This window comes from Poecilia reticulata, chromosome 14 (genome assembly GCF_904066995.2).
Source record: "Poecilia reticulata chromosome 14, P_reticulata-male-v2, whole genome shotgun sequence".
Taxonomy (NCBI): domain Eukaryota; kingdom Metazoa; phylum Chordata; class Actinopteri; order Cyprinodontiformes; family Poeciliidae; genus Poecilia; species Poecilia reticulata.
The window spans coordinates 29,182,974-29,199,714 of NC_088843.1; the positions used below are offsets into that span (position 1 = coordinate 29,182,974).

Sequence of the window (16,741 nt, forward strand, 5' to 3'; positions counted from 1 at the left end):
GTAGGTTGTGCAAGGAGGCCCCTGAGACAGTCCAGCACATAATAGCAGGGTGCAAAATGCTGGCAGGGAAAGCGTACATGGAACGACATAACCAAGTGGCGGGCATAGTGTACAGGAACATCTGTGCAGAATATGGACTGGAAGCCCCGAGATCAAAGTGGGGAAAAAACCCCAAAAGTGGTGGAGAATGACCGAGCTAAGATCCTGTGGGACTTCCAGATCCAGACAGACAAGATGGTGATGGCGAACCAACCGGACATTGTGGTGGATGTAGCAATACCAAGTGACTACAACATCAGGAAAAAGGAGCATGAGAAATTGGAGAAATACCAGGGCCTCAGGGAGGAACTGGAAAAGACCTGGAAGGTGAAGACCACAGTGGTGCCTGTGGTCATCGGGGCCCTCGGGGCAGTCACCCCCAAACTGGAGCAGTGGCTCAAACAGATCCCAGGAACAACATCAGACATCTCAGTCCAGAAATGTGCAGTTCTAGGCACAGCCAAGATACTGGAGGAGAACCTCAAGCTCCCAGGCCTCTGGTAGAGGACCCGAGCTCAGAGGATGAAACAGACAACCCGCGGAGGGTGAGAAGGGAATTTTTATTTTTTTATATATATATAGCATGGCTTGGCCCCTTAGCTCCACTGAAAGGATCTCTGAATGCTTCAGTAGACCAAAGCATTTTGACAATTCCATGGCAGGACTTTGTGGGAACAGTTTGGAGCTGGCCCCTTCCTCTACCAACATGACTGAGCACCAGAGCTTAACCAAGGTTCATAAACACATGGATGGCAGAGTCTGATGTAGATGAAATGGACTGGCCTGCACAGGGTCTTGACCTCAACCCAATAGAATACCTTTGCGATGAATTAGAGCGGAGACAGAGAGCCAGGCGCTCTCACAAAGGCGCTTCTGGAAGAATGGTCAAAAATCCCCATAAACACTTGTAAACCTTGTGGACAGCCTTCCCAGAAGAGCTGAAGCTGTTCTAGCTGTAAAGGATGGACCCTATGGAGTATGGGATGTCAGTTAAGCTCCTGTAATATAACAATAACCCGAAAGACACCAGAAATCCTCCAAGGAATGTCTGAATTGGAAAGGTCTCACTGCGGTGCTGTGGGATGACTTGAAATGAATTGTACATAAATCAGGGCAAACTTCTCTAAGGCTGGTGTCAGAAACTGGCAAAGGCTACAAGAAATGTCTCACTGAAGTTATTTCAGCTACATGGGGCAGCAATGTTAGTATCCAAACTTTTTCCTTAGAAAAGAAATTCTTATCTTGTTTAATGAATAAAACAATGATAGCTGTTGTAGTTTAAGTGTAGTTAATAATTTGCCTTCCTAGAAATAAATGAAAAAACTATAAGATTTGACACCAATGGGTGAAGATTTCTTTATAAAGAACTTGGTATTTAATGTAAGTGTCCTCTATATTACACTTGTAGAATAGCGTAAATATCACCTAAGGGATATGTTTGTATTTAATAAAAATGTTCAGCTTACTTTGATCAAATTTAGACGTGTTTGAGACATACCCATGAACAAAATTGTTTTTGGAAAAAAGACAAAAAATAAAAACATGAGATTAAGAATTTTAAGTCAACAGATTGCCATGATGTGCAATTAGAATGCTGTGGTTTTCTGGCATTTTGTTGTATTATTTTATCTGAGTTGTAACCCTGAAATTGTTTGTTTTATGTTTTAAAACATTTATGTCAGAATGCAACAAGAAGCTGCAACGTAAGCAGCTTTCATGCTTACCAGCTGCAGAGCTCTCTGGATGTCGATGCCTTGTCCCCATGGCGCTGGTGGGTTGGCCAGACACTCCCCTGCGTTACCACGGCGAGAGATGTCAATGCGCTGCCGCCGCAGGTTTTGGAAAGCTTTCACCATGACGTTGACGCCGTCGTAGGTCAGAGCTCCTGTGTACTGAGAAAACACATTTCAGGAATAAAACCTGTTTAAATCCTGCCATAATTTTCTCTCAGAGAACAGAAAAGAATTACAAAAGTAAAAGTAAATGAATAAAAATATGTATATTCCCACTTTTAAGACATCAATCAACAAAGTGCTTCACAGAGAAGAAAAGCCCCCACTCCAAATCATAAAATTTACTTAGGAATTAGCTAAAAAAAAAAAAAATAATTTCCAGTGCTCTATTTTTTTTCCTGCAGAAATTATTTTATCTGTTCTTCCTTGAGTTAAAAAAAATTGTCATCCAGCTTTTTATCTTGTGCAAACACATACGTAAGACTTGCATCTTAGAAACATTCTTTGTGTTAGAAGAGATATGGTTTTCATAGTACTGATCAAATATGTCTTCTAAAATGTTCAATATTTTCCACTAACCCTATTGTAGTCTTCATCTCCCAATCTATCATCTTCAGATGAGGCGCTAAATTTGCATAAAAGTGATTAACATCTCTCTTAGAATGCTGAGAGGAGCACATGAATGTTGATCAGTATGTTTACACTGAGGCTGGATTTGATAAAACTCATAATTCCCTGTGTGAAGAAAAAGGTCATCAAAGTTTTGTGGCTTATAAGGACACCACTCCATTTCATGACCAAACATCTTTAGTTTGGTTCGCCCAATGGCGAAGTGGTTTAGTAAAACGTAACTATGGAAATAACAGTCATATTGCCATATTCTTAGCAGAGATAAAGATATTTGTTAGGACTTTTTCTTTCTTTGTTCTAATGAATTTTAACACTTAATATTGTCACCTACTTAAAATAATGGCCAGACATTTTTATTTTTTATTTTTGCCAAAAGATGAATTAGAAAAGAAAAAAAATGGCTTAGGCCATTATCTTAAGAACTTTGTTTTGTGTCCATTTTCAGAGAATTGGATATTTTGACCTTTAGAGGATGTCCAGATTGGAAGCTGTCTGAAATATTTTCCACTTGTGAATAATTCTTCTCTCTGTAGAATGGCAGACATGTTGAAATGATGAAAAAAACTTAAACTTAAGTGATGTTTATGTTTGTGTTTTCTGATTTACATCCTTTTCTTTTATAGTCGCTTCTGAAGACTAGTGGGGACTTATGGGAACCAAATCCTAGTTCCATTTTTAGAGGTAAAGTGTTACTAAAAATTAGTTGAAAACAATACAAAGTTCCAATATAGCTCAAACTATAAACCTGTCTGTGTGCGTGTTCACCTTGAGCCTCTTTCGTGTCAGTTTGAGGTCTTTGCTGTCAAAGCCCATCCAGTCTTCATTGATTTTCTCCACAGCTGGGCAGGTTCGGTTCACCAGCTGGAAGCCTGTCACATTTGGTGCCAGCTTCTGAAACTCTGTGACGTTCAGGTCCAGAAAGCCCTGAGCAAAATACAGAGAAAGAATAAAAGGAACTCGATATCTGTAAGTTTCATTGCCTCACTTTTGCATTTAACAAACCCTTCACTCACTGAATGGAAATTAACTTATTATTCTTCAATAGAAAACAAGGAGCATGTTTAGGAAAAACACCATATCAAAATTACTCCGAGCTCAATCCCACGTATAGAAATAGAATGAAATTCTGTCACGTCTGTACCTTATTCACCTTATTCATTATTATTTAATATTATTGCCTTATTCACCTTCACTTATTCTTGTTTTTCATAAATACCAAGGGGATTTTCAGGCTTGTCCTGCTCACTTGAAAAAGGCCCTGAACCCCAACTAAATATCATGAGCTCCACCCCTTTCCTTTTTAGAAGTTGCTTTTAATATTATTTGTAGTTTGCATTAGCCAAATTACTTCAAAAAGTAATTTATTGTGTGTGCTGTGGTGGTGCAGGGGTTAAGCACAACCCACATATGGAGGCCTTAGTCCTTGATGCAGCTGTGAAGGTTCAATTCCCAGCTTGGCAACTTTTGCCACATGTTTTCCCTGTTCTCTCATTATCCACTTTTCTGTCAATTAACTATCAAATAAAGGCAACTAGAGCCAATGTAACCTTTAAAAAAAGTTATTTATGTCTTTTATATATGTATATTGCATAAAACTCTTTGGATATTGGTCTTGATCTATTGACACTTCATCTCTTAACAGTTGGAAAAAAAGTACATCTGTTCACCTTCTCATTCTTCATTTTTCCCCCACAATCTGAATATTTAGTACATTTTATTCATCTTAATGGTAGAAATGCCAAATGCCAAAATAAAAATGTATTTTCACTAACAATCCTCTGTCACTTTAAACTGGGAACAATTTCCCCCTCATTGGAAACCAATTTTCTTCACTCTTCCACTAACACTCAGTCTACTGGTTTATATTCATCAATGGCTTTTTACAAACTCTGACTCACCAAGTTGGCCAGGATGTAATGGTAGTTCTTCAAGTTTCTCTTTTGAGCTGCAATCTGAAAAGACAGAATTGCATCGTATTTTATCTGTTAATTACATTTTCCTGATGTGTTTGTGATAAAAAGCATCCGTCACACATTAATCACAATCAGTTCTTCATCACCATCGAAAAGAGAGGGCAAGAAAGCAGGAGGGTACCCTTAGATTTCTGAGTCAACTGACAGATGATGCTAGAGGACGTTTGAAGATGCAGAAAAAAATGGTTGTTGAGGAGGAAGAAGAGCAGGAGGCAGCAGAAAGAGGACGAGAGGAGGAGAAAGAAGCAGGTGTTAGTCATTTCTTTCCTCTGTGGTCCAACTTTTAATGAGCATCAGTCAGTAAACATTCAGGAGCACAGCTGCTCAATTTTGAAGGAGGAAGCTGTTGGAACCGCCCTCCGCTTTCTCCTCCATCTTCAACTTCCTTCATTCCCTCTGCTGTAATTTGAGTTTTATCCTGAAAAAGGATAAAAGCAATCAAATCACATCAGAGCTGCTTCCCAACCATTTCAGCTTCTGTTTCTTCACCCTTAATGGAATGGCATCGATTTGCTTGTCCCAATATTTCAAACAGCAAAGTAGTGATGTCACCATATTTCAGGCCTAAACGGTTTAGAGTCAACTCTAAATCTGTGTTCTGAATGATTTTCCTAACTCTTTTTGGCATGCACTTAATGCAAGAACAGACTTTGCTTTTCTATGACCAACCATTTCCAAGTTACCTTTAGGATTAATGTTACCAGATTATTACAAAATACATTTAAGAAAAGAAAGGCTCAGTTTGGAGGTTACTTCTGGAGAAGCTAAGATAAAAGCAGAAATAACGCAAACGACGCAATTAGAATAAAACTTTATTTGATAAGTGACTTTTTAATTTAAGTGTTTATTTTTGTTGCAAAGTATTCTAATAAAATAATACAAAATGTCACCCGGTAGTTGAAGAACTGGATTCCTATTTGTTTTGATCAAGCCTCAAAAACAAAGTAAGGAAGATATTTTCTGTCATCTATGGAGATTAAGGAATTTATTTTAATAAATCCCAATGACTAGTCAGATTTAAGCCTCTGCCCAAAATTTGGGACTAAGTTTGATATTTCACTGTGTTCCCTAGCAGCAGATGGTCAGATATTCCAGAGAATGGCCTTTCTCAGAAAGATGAGTGTTTTTGTTTAATATGTCTTATGGACTTTACATTTTTTCACCTTTTTATTGTCTGCAGTTTTATTCATCAATACATAAGATTGTTTTGATATACCAACAGTGAACCATCAGCAAAAGCCACTTGAGACTCAACTCAACTAAACTGAATGAATGAAGCTGAAGTCGAGTGGAACAGCATCTGATATTTCAAACAAGCTAAACTAAATTACTGAAGCCAGAAAAAGATTTGAAGGATCAGAACAGCACCTGGCTCTCAGGTTGGTCTCAGGTCAATGGAAACAAACTAACAACTGGTTTTAGGTTAGAGTTTGTGCTGAAAAGGTTTTATTTCCCTAACAAAAATAGACAAAATCTTTTATTGTCTTGTTTCTCCTGCTCTCTTTTTTATCTCTCTTCTTGTAAATTTGAAAAAAAATAAATCTTTGCACTTGCTCTTTCCTTCTTCCCTTCCCTCTTTCTTCCTTTCTTGCTGTTGCCAGTCAATTATTGCTGAACCTCATATCAAAGAGCTCTGTTAAAAGCAAAACAGCTGCAGAGCACAAATGTTCAGCGTCTCTGATCAGTGAGCAGATAGTGGATCCAACAACTGGGACAAGCATCATCTACCTAAATGTCTGTGTGCACTGGGATGTTGGTCAGTGATATAAATTTCACAGAAGCATGGGTGGATAATGAGATAAAAAGACACTTCACAAGCACGGAGTAAAACTGCCTCTGCAAACATATCTGAATGTGAATGAGCACAATCTGCAGTAAAGGGTCATCAGTGTGAAACCCAATGAATTCCATTTGTAAAGAAAACTATGATGGAGAGACATTGTTCACACTGAACATCTCATTCAGTGTGGAGCTACTTCCTTCTTGAATGTCCGATATCCTTATGATGTTCACACCTTGCTGTTACCAAATCCTGTTCTCCCAGAAAAGGAGACAATAGTCCACTGCTCTCTTCAGATCCAGCTCTCCTTAATTTCCGAGGCGACTCGACAGCCACTCAGCCATATTCATGTTTCTACGGCTTCCCAAGTAACTATTTCAGATCTTCTATTTCCTAAAAAAACATTCACTGAAAAATGTCTGTCTGCAACAGTACAGCTACCTCACATTACCTGGGCAGATGGCAGATGTACAAGGGAGACCAGACAGTGACTTTAGCAATTTAGCCAAGAGGCTCCTGTTTGAAGGAGAAGTGTCCACACTCCCTCTTAAAAAAGCACAAAGACGACCAGCTATGAACATCAGGATCGAGTGGATTTGTTTGTCTTGCAACTCTCTCCCTCTGAGATCCTTCTGGGTTTAGTTCAGTGGTTCTTAACCTTTTTTGAGGTACTGAACCCACCAGTTTCATATGCGCATTCATTGAACCCTTCTGTAGTGATGAATAAAATATGATTTTTTCCCCCCAAAAAACTAGATTCTAGTTGGCGACCCAACTAGAATGATCACAAAGTCTTCTTAAAAGGTGGAGTCTCTGAGAACAGTTCTTCAAAATATATTCAGTGTTTTCAGCAAAGTTGATCAAGGTATTTAAAATTTGCCACAGTTTCAACAGGTTGGCCATCGAGAGAAACTGGAACCACTTTAAGGTCTTTAGATCATTTAATTAGCTCTACATTTTTATGAGAATGAAAAATTAATAATAAATAATACAGACTTTGCGGTATTCTGATTTAGTAGTGGTGTGGTTGTGTTACCACCCCCACGCCACTAGAGGCAGTAGCAACCCCAAAAAGATGCGACTAAGGAGCAGATTTAGAAGAACACCGAAAGCTACAGAATTTGGTAAAAACTGAGCTTTGCTGAAGTAAATAAAGATACAAGTTCAAATCCATGCTGAGAGTGGATCCTTCAATCAGGGCTCCTCCGCAGCTCTGATTGGCTAAGCAATGTAACGTGATCCTCTGATTGGCTAAGCAATGTAACGTGATCCTCTGATTGGCTAAGCAATGTAACGTGATCCTCTGATTGGCTAAGCAATGTAACGTGATCCTCTGCAGCAAGTGATGGCAAAGCGGGGCGTCATCACGACTTTACACAAGTGTGTCTTTACCTCCACGCAGAGGCTCCGCCGAACCCCTGGGGTTCGATCCAACCCAGGATAAGAACCACTGGTTTAGTTTCTAGTTCAGCTCATAGCTGCAGAGACATCCTCACTCATAACTATCTACAGCACTGAATCATTTTAAAGTAAACATCAGCTCCACTTGCTAATCTGAAAGGAAATATTGTTCCTTTTCCAGTCAGCCTTATTTACTGTGTTGTGATGTAGTTTCAGAGAAGTTGCTTGTTTGGACAGTCCTGTCAAACTGACACCAGCACTAATGGGCTCTTAGCAGCTGGCAGACAACAGCTGCTCTCCAAAGGAAGAAAGGAGGATAAACAGACTCCAGTACAGCTGCTTTGAGGCTAAAATAAAGAAGTGGTCAGTTTTTACCACATAGTGACAATGCAGCAGAAAACTCACTCGTTTTTCAAGCCTGTTCTGGTTTATCAGTCTTTTTAAAATGTCATTTAATTTAATGCCTAATTAATCTTTGTCTGCCATCTGGTTATTACAGCATGGACTGCTGCGTGTTAACGCCTCTCATCCTGGTTTTGTATCGGGTCAGCAGATCATTGCTGCATCGATCTGTTAGAATATATACTTACATTTATCTTTTCACTTTGGAGATTCTAAAACAGTGAGCCAATTACAAACTATCCATCCAGCCATAGTCTTTACCCGCCTGTCCTTGCAGGTTCTTCCCTGTCTCCAGCAGTCATTGGTTGAGAGGTGAGGTAAACTATAAGCTGCTTTTCCATGACAAATGTGTTCTTTGCCACTGTTCTGCTAATGTAAAAAAAACAACACAATTTTCAATTTCAGTGTGTCCAATAAATAAAAAATGTAATTAAAATCACATTTGAATAATCTAGTTCACATGATAAAGTCACTATTACATGAGATTTAGTCATAATTCAGCCATGGCACTCCCTCATCTATCAGTCATCAGAACAGCCATCGGCATCTTATTCAGGACCAGGAGTGACAAGCCTCTTATATCTGGCAGCAACTATCTATACGTGTTTTGAGGAACATTGTAGCAGGCGATTTGACAGAAGAGCTATGGATTCAACACTTTCGCATGACAGACCATTCTTTATGAACTGTGTGATGCTCTGAGATCAAACCATCATCCTCCTACCACTTACTGCTGTGTTTCTTCGTGGTTTATGTCAGTAGTTAACATCCAGCTGTTGATCATGTGACTCATGAGATTTGAAAAAAGTGTTTCCAAAATAAAACACATCAACAAAAATACTTTTTTTAAATCAAAAAACATTTTTTCTCTAAATTGGCATGTTTTCTTTCAGTTCATTTATTTTCAGTTCATTTATTGTTAGCCTTTGGACATCTGTTATCTATCTTGCTATCTTACTGTACAATAATTTGGCATATAAAAAGGCAGAAATCGTAAATCATCAGCCCTCCACCACCCTGGCTGACAGTTTGTTTGAGATATTTCTACTCATATGTTGCTTTGGGTTTTGTCCAAATATGGTGCAGTGCATTATGACCAAAAACTATAAACCTAACCTAACATTTAATATGCAAACTTACTGTGCAAAGCCCAGCAGAGATTGATCTGTTGGAGGTTTCATTATTAATCTGATATTAGCATGTTCTGAATTCACAGTCAATTTGCTGGGAGCACTGGAAACATTGGCAATTGAAACCTTTTTGTTTGGAATATTTTCCAGATTAATGTGTAATAGAAACTGCTTTTCCAAGGTCATAGTTTATGTCCTCAGAATGTGTTAATACACAAGTTCCAGAACGGCAAACTATTCTAATATAGGAGGTCACACTGATGACAATAAATTAATCAAGTACATTCAATTAGAAGAACCTGGTTGCTACTTTCACTGTTGACCCTTGTTGAAGCAGCAAGAGATGAACTTAAATAGAGTGAACTGTGTTGCAAGTTTTTCTGTAATGGCAGTTATGAGTCAACTGAGTCACTGTGTTTACAACGTGATTCAACATGTGCTGTTTTTGGTTTTTAGCCAATGAGACCATTGATTTTCCATGAATTCATGCACTTCACCACATACTCAAGACAAAGTGCTTTTGGAAGAAATTTTTGAAGAAAATGATGCATTTTAATTCTGCGTGATGGCAGAGATTGTTGTTCTACTAGCTCTTTGCACTCGGCTTGCTTCTCTAGGAGCTGTTTTATTGTCCTCTCCCATGTATCATTCATGGATGCTAAGGTCTGGATATAATCTGTAGCTAACTTCTAATAAATGAACAAGTACCTTTACATGACATTACCAAGGTTTATTCCAAAGTTTCTCAGTTAACAGCAATCAGATAAAAGGTTCAAACCTGAAATTACATGGAGCCACAAGTAAACCAATGGTTGGTTTAACCCCCACAGAGCAAAACTTTTAATGTACATGAAAATTACATTGACAAATACTTGTTTTTAGTTTTAATCTCATGGGGAAAAATGTGTTAATCAGTGAGCCTTTTACCAGGTGGAGGATGTTGTTCAATCGTTCCAGTTCACAGTCAATGATGATATGAAAATCCTCCTTGTAGTCAAGATCGGCCAGGAGTTTGATGAAGGTCTTTTCCGTCATTGTGTCCAAGTTAGCGGAGGTAACCTGCCAACTGCGCTCTGCTGCTGTATCAAGGATCCTCTGCAGCACCGTCAGACCTGAAGAAGACTAAATTAATCAATTCACCCACAAATCTGTAAAAGGATTCGAAGAACTGTTACATGCAGATCTTCTGATCCTCTGGTATCTGCAAATTTCCTATTGTCTGTTTGTTTCAGAATCACACTTCATTTCTCTGCAGATGATATTCAACTGTCTTTAGAAGAAGCATCAGTAGGTTTTCTAGAAAACCTGATGCAAGAATCTTCTCTTGCTGTCCAATTGTGTGTTCCATCCATCCATCCATCCATCCATCCATCCATCCATCCATCCTCTTACACACTTGTCCCATTGGGGTCAGGAGGGGTGCTGGTGCCTATCTCTGGCTGTCAATGGGTGAGAGGAGGGGTCACCCTGGATGGGTTGCCAGTCCATCACAGTGTGTGTAACCTTCATTTAATTAAAATTTTCTAGTTTAGTTTGAACCTGCAAATGTTAGCACAGTCTCATAAGCTCCAGTCTTAGTGCTATTAATTATCTCATGAGCAAGAGCCATTATTGAAATGGTAAATCAAAGTTATTGCCAAGTCTTGTTCATTTTTATTCTCATTAAGAAAAGTCCTTCAAACCAAGGTCACCTATTATAACTTTTTATTTTTCATTTACATACCATGTGCATCCTTGTTTAGTTTAGTATCTTGGTTGTTTGTTTCTGTCATGATCCGTGTTTCTATGTGTTTATTTTCTAGTTTCTGTGTGATTCTGTTCCCTGTTAGTCCTGTCTCTGCGTCTTTCCCCGTTGATTGTCTCCCAGGTGTGTCTCGTTCCCGTGATTGCCCCGTGTGTATTTAGTCTCCCCTGTTGTCTGTATTCTTCGTCGGGTCCTTGTCTACTGATTGTCAATTGAATGCTCATTGATGTTACCTGTCTCCGTGCTACCAGTTTTTCCTCGTGCTGTTTCCCCGTTGTTCCTTGTTGTTAGTTTTGTCATTAAATTAATCATTTTCGCTACATCCTGGTTCCTGCCTGCGTTTCTACTCACCGGAAAACACCGCCTCATGACAGAAGGACCCGACCACGACCAATACCGGTGAGAAACGCCAACGTCATGGACCCAGCAGACCGTCGTTCCCTGTTTAGGGAGGTCAGGAGATACGACGAGGAATTAAAAAAACCATATTCTCCGTTCACCCGCCTCAACGCCGCCATTCGGATGGTGATCCACCTAGACAGGTGGATCCAGCTCCTTCCTGGGTTGGGCTTGGAGGATTTCTACCAGGAGGTAAAACTGGAGCTAGAGACGGTAAAGGCTGTGCTGGCAGCAAGACCTAAGCCAGCTCCGTCTCTTCCCACAGCCTGCCCGTCTCCAGCCGCCACAGCCTGGTCACTCTGTCCTGCGCCCGCTGCCGGCGTGCAGCTCCCCGAGCTTCCTGCACCCGCTGCCGGCGTGCAGCTCCCCGAGCTTCCTGCACCCGCTGCCGGCGTGCAGCTCCCCGAGCTTCCTGCGCCCGCTGCCGGCGTGCAGCTCCCCGAGCTTCCTGCGCCCGCTGCCGGCGTGCAGCTCCCCGAGTCCCCTAGTGTCCCTCCAGCGTCTCCTAGTGTCCCCCCAGAGCTTCCTAGTGTCCCCCCAGAGCCTCCTAGCGTCCCCCCAGAGCTTCCTAGCGTCCCCCCAGAGCTTCCTAGCGTCCCCCCAGAGCTTCCTAGCGTCCCTCCAGAGCTTCCTAGCGTCCCTCCAGAGTCCCCTAGCGTCCCTCCAGAGTCCCCTAGCGTCCCTCCAGAGCCCCCTAGCGTCCCTAGCGTCCCTCCAGAGTCCCCTAGCGTCCCTCCAGAGTCCCCTAGCGTCCCTCCAGAGTCCCCTAGCGTCCCTCCAGAGTCCCCTAGCGTCCCTCCAGAGTCCCCTAGCGTCCCTCCAGAGTCCCCTAGCGTCCCTCCAGAGTCCCCTAGCGTCCCTCCAGAGTCCCCTAGTGTTCTTCCGCCCGAGCCCCAGTCTCCAGCACCTGCAGCAGCCGGCGCTCCGCCCGGGCTCCCAGCTCCCGCAGCAGCCGGCGCTCCGCCCGGGCTCCCAGCTCCCGCAGCAGCCGGCGCTCCGCCCGAGCTCCCAGCGCCCGCAGCAGCCGGCGCTCCGCCTGAGCTCTCCGAGTCCGCTGCCGGTGCGCAGCTCCCCGGTGCACCTCCCGGGACTCCAGCCGGCCTTCCTGCCGGTTCCCCGGCCTCTGCTCCGCCAGAGCTCCCAGCGCCCGCAGCAGCTGGCGCTCCGCCAGAGCTCTCCGAGTCCGCTGCCGGTGCGCAGCTCCCCGGTGCACCTCCCGAGACTCCAGCCGGCCGTCCTGCCGGTTCCCCGGCCTCTGCTCCGCCCGAGCCCTCGGCCTCTGCTCCGCCCGAGCCCTCGGCCTCTGCTCCGCCCGAGCCCACGGCCTCTGCTCCGCCCGAGCCCTCGGCCTCTGCTCCGCCCGAGCCCTCGGCCTCTGCTCCGCCCGAGCCCACGGCCTCTGCTCCGCCCGAGCCCACGGCCTCTGCTCCGCCCGGACCCCAGTCTCCAGCGCCTGCAGCAGCCGGCGCTCCGACCGGCCCACCGCGGCACAAGCTCCGCCTCCAGCGTCGCCGCCCACCGCGGCACAAGCTCCGCCTCCAGCGTCGCCGCCCACCGCGGCACAAGCTCCGCCTCCAGCGTCGCCGCCCACCGCGGCACAAGCTCCGCCTCCAGCGTCGCCGCCCACCGCGGCTCAAGCTCCGCCTCCTGCGTCGCCGCCCACCGCGGCTCAAGCTCCGCCTCCTGCGTCGCCGCCCGCCGGACCTCCCACGAGAGGTCTGCCTCCTGTGCCGTGGTCGGCCCCCGGAGGGTTTTGCGGTGCTTATTTCGTTTTGGATTGGTTTTTTGTTTTCTGGACTTTGGCCCTCCTACCGTCGCCCCTCCGCCCACCCTGTTGGGATCTGGTTTGTTTTCTGGACTCTGGCCCTCCGGCCGTCGCCCCTCCGCCCACCCTGTTGGGTTGTTTTTTGTTGGACTTTTTCTTGTTGGGCGCCTGGTAGTCGCCCCTTGAGGAGGGGGTACTGTCATGATCCGTGTTTCTATGTGTTTATTTTCTAGTTTCTGTGTGATTCTGTTCCCTGTTAGTCCTGTCTCTGCGTCTTTCCCCGTTGATTGTCTCCCAGGTGTGTCTCGTTCCCGTGATTGCCCCGTGTGTATTTAGTCTCCCCTGTTGTCTGTATTCTTCGTCGGGTCCTTGTCTACTGATTGTCAATTGAATGCTCATTGATGTTACCTGTCTCCGTGCTACCAGTTTTTCCTCGTGCTGTTTCCCCGTTGTTCCTTGTTAGTTTTGTCATTAAATTAATCATTTTCGCTACATCCTGGTTCCTGCCTGCGTTTCTACTCACCACTAACCACCGCCTCATGACAGTTTCGTCTTTGTTAGCTTGCTTAGGTTCTGTTTTCGTTATTTATGTCTGTTTTCGTTATTTATGTTGAGCATTGTTCTTATTGTCTATAAGAAGTGCTTTTTACTTAAAGGTTGGTTTGCTATTTGATTTTTCTTTTTGAATATTCCCAGGTTGGAAATCTTAATACACAGATTAGATACTGTAAGTGTTGAATACATTTTATTTTACTGTAATATTGGATACAGTAACTGTAATAAAATATACTTATTTACATATTATATTCGAAATTGTGTCATCTAAAAGTTCAGTTTTTGCTTAAACAGTTTGAATGAACTAAGATAATGAGAGCTTAATGCATATCCTGCTCAAGCAGTTACCCTGAAAATAGTTAAATTATGAAAATTGTACAAACTCACACTGATTGCAAAGAAATTCTCCAAATAAAATCAAAATGCAAGATTGTTGGCAGTAATGACATGATCCGCAGATCCATAGGTATTGCACAACAGAGTCCCTCCATTGCGCTTTGGGTTTATCTCCTGGTCTCCCAGTGGAACATGCCTGGATAACCTCCAAGGAAGAAATCCAGAACAAACATCTTTCTGAATTACATGCAAGCAGCGTGGAAGGTGGGGGCATGTTTCATTTCTTTATCAGTATCTGTCTTTAGTTTAGTCAAATTGCAAAAACCGAATAATAAAGACTTGATTTATGATGTTGAATGAATAGCTAACAAATCACCAGTCCTTTTTATGGTGTTTTTTTAACTTGTTAGTTCTCAGTTGTATAGGTTTTATATTTTGGTGGTCTTCATTTTTAACCATGTTGGCAGCTCTCACCCTTATATAGTATTTATTCACATATCACAGTTTTTAATGTGAAGCTGAGTAGGAAGTGGCTCATCAAACCGAATGCTGAGCAATTCTTCCATTTTTAAAAAGGGAGACCGACTTGTGATATTTGCCGTGTGCCTCAGGCTGGAGCCGACCCTGAATGAAATTCTAGAAGGCAGCTTCTTCACACCAAAGGGCAGCAGACGTGCTTTGTTTTCATTCAGGAAGTCAGCTTTTACTGAGGAATAGAAATAAACTGCCTTAGATCAGAATTGTCAAATAAGTTTTGTCAGTCCAAGTTTTTCAACTTTTCTGCCTCCTTATCTGAACTGAGATCAATTAAAAAATAAAAAACATTCACTTGAACACATTTAGAACATCAGCAGTAATGGAGGCTTCTCTCAGATCAATTTGTCTAGGGTATATTCAAATTGATCATTTTTTAAAATAACAAATCAGATGAAAATCAAAAAATATTGTGCAAAAAATGGAAGGGATGCAAGTAAACAGGTGTAGAAGCTCATTAACAACGTGACACGAGTAAAGTTGAACATTAAATCAATGTATATACCTAAGTAACTATACATAAATTTATATCAAAATCACATCAAGTAAAAAAAGAAAATGAATTCAAACAATAGTGTGACAGCTAGACACACCAGCCTTCACTCTTGTTAAGGTAAAATTATTTTGAAAACTACAGATATCCACAGCTCCATCCAGTATCAATCAGCTCATTAGTTGTTTTACGCTTGAATAACAACAAAACACTTTAATATTCAGCGCAGGAAGTAGAAAACTGATCAATTCAGTATAGCGGCAGACTGTGGAGAGAAGAATTTGTGAAGTCAGACAAGGATGGTTTTGCCAAGACAGCCGTCTGGGTGTCTTATTAGCCTACAGCAGGTTACAGAATCCAACGAGGTCCAGCATTTCTAGACGCTGCAACAATGAAAGCATTCCTTATAGACATTTATGGAAACAATATCAGCTCCTGCTCATACTATCCAACTCAATCAATCACAACATCTCTCTTTTCTGTTCTGTATACAAACACAGCTACAACCAGAATGTCACAGAACAGATGGCAGATCAAAATCTGACATAGATCTGATATTAAACTCATGAAATGTCAAACCATTGCAGTAAAGAATCAGATACTGTACAACATAGATTGTTAGAAACATTCTGCCCAAGTCCATGTACCACAAGTGAATTAATAAAGTTTAACATATAGTATTGGTATAACTGAAACAATCAACACAGCAATTTGTATCGTTAATGTCTTTCTTAGCAACTTATTTATCATTTACTTTTTCTTTTAAAAACATTGAATAAATAGGTCAGAAATTCCTTTGATATTTTTAGAATCTCTCATGGCTGCTGAGCTTAATATGAAACAGTGGAAGATGAAGATAATTCATCTGTCAATTATTATGAGTCGTTGCTCCCAATCAAACATGAGTGCTTATTTTTGGCATTGCTCACTTCAGGTTTGTCATAAAATAACCCTTGTTAAGTTCATGAAAATATCTAACACCAACTGTTCTATTTTGAAGCAATAGAAATGATAAAAACAACAGCAAAAACTATTAAAGAAATGATTAAGAATCCACATTTTTATCTTCCAGTTTTCTCTGTCTTTCAACAGCTTCATTCAAAACTTGGCTCAAATTGCTCCCACTTTCCCCTTTTCTCTGGTCAGATTACTGTCCAAGTCTAAAATCATATCAGTTCATACTCAAAATGGAAGTTATTACCACTTTCGTCTTGGGTGGTTATTGTGCTGTAATATAAATACCCATACTGATATTCTTTGGAAACTTACACAAGATTGCTTTGGTAAAATTGCTGCACAATAGATTGAAAAACTAGACCAGACAATTGTTCAAGCGAAATTAAAGATAGTTTTGACAAAATTTGCTGTAAAAATGAATTTCTCTTAAAATCTAGATTTTGAAGCAGTAATGAAACCTTCTGCAGTTTTCTTTCAGCACCACATAGCTTTCATGAAGAGATAAATTTGGTAAAGCCAAGATATGCTAAATGACGACATTATGTTTAGAACAAAAAGTTTCACCACCAACTGTTCTGACACCAAGGACTTACTGCCCTTTTTCCCCACAAGGCAGCTACTCATTACTGTCCATAAACGGACAACTGAGGCTTCTTCCTGCCTGCCAAGTGTTAATGACAATGTACAACATTCAATTAGAGACAGCGGAGCAAGAAAACAACTGTGACAGTACATCAACCACCCGGACCAAGAAGAGAGCATGAAAATAAACAGCACTCAGAATGAAAGAAACTTTAAAACAGGGCTTCATCTAGACCCTTCATTTACATCTAGATCCTAAGGTGCTTCAATTTCGCTCTATTGTTTCAA

General features: G+C 41.8%; 1 protein-coding gene across 9 annotated transcripts in view; it reads right to left on the minus strand.

Annotated features, from left to right (window-relative positions):
• gria1b (glutamate receptor, ionotropic, AMPA 1b) overlaps positions 1-16,741 on the minus strand; it is a 205,540-nt gene that overhangs the window by 77,452 nt on the left and 111,347 nt on the right. For 8 of the 9 annotated variants that reach the window (XR_014090912.1, XR_014090911.1, XM_081615707.1 and 5 more), the window contains 4 exons: positions 10,016-10,200; positions 4,301-4,354; positions 3,168-3,326; positions 1,764-1,931 (listed from right to left, as the gene is read on the minus strand). Coding sequence is in view for 7 of the 9 variants with exons in the window: in XM_081615707.1 (XP_081471833.1) it covers positions 1,764-1,931; positions 3,168-3,326; positions 4,301-4,354; positions 10,016-10,200 (566 nt within the window). In the remaining 2 variants the exon portion in view is untranslated. Of the gene's footprint in view, positions 1-1,763; positions 1,932-3,167; positions 3,327-4,300; positions 4,355-10,015; positions 10,211-16,741 lie in introns of all 9 variants that reach the window. The other variant, XM_081615710.1, reaches the window with a different exon arrangement.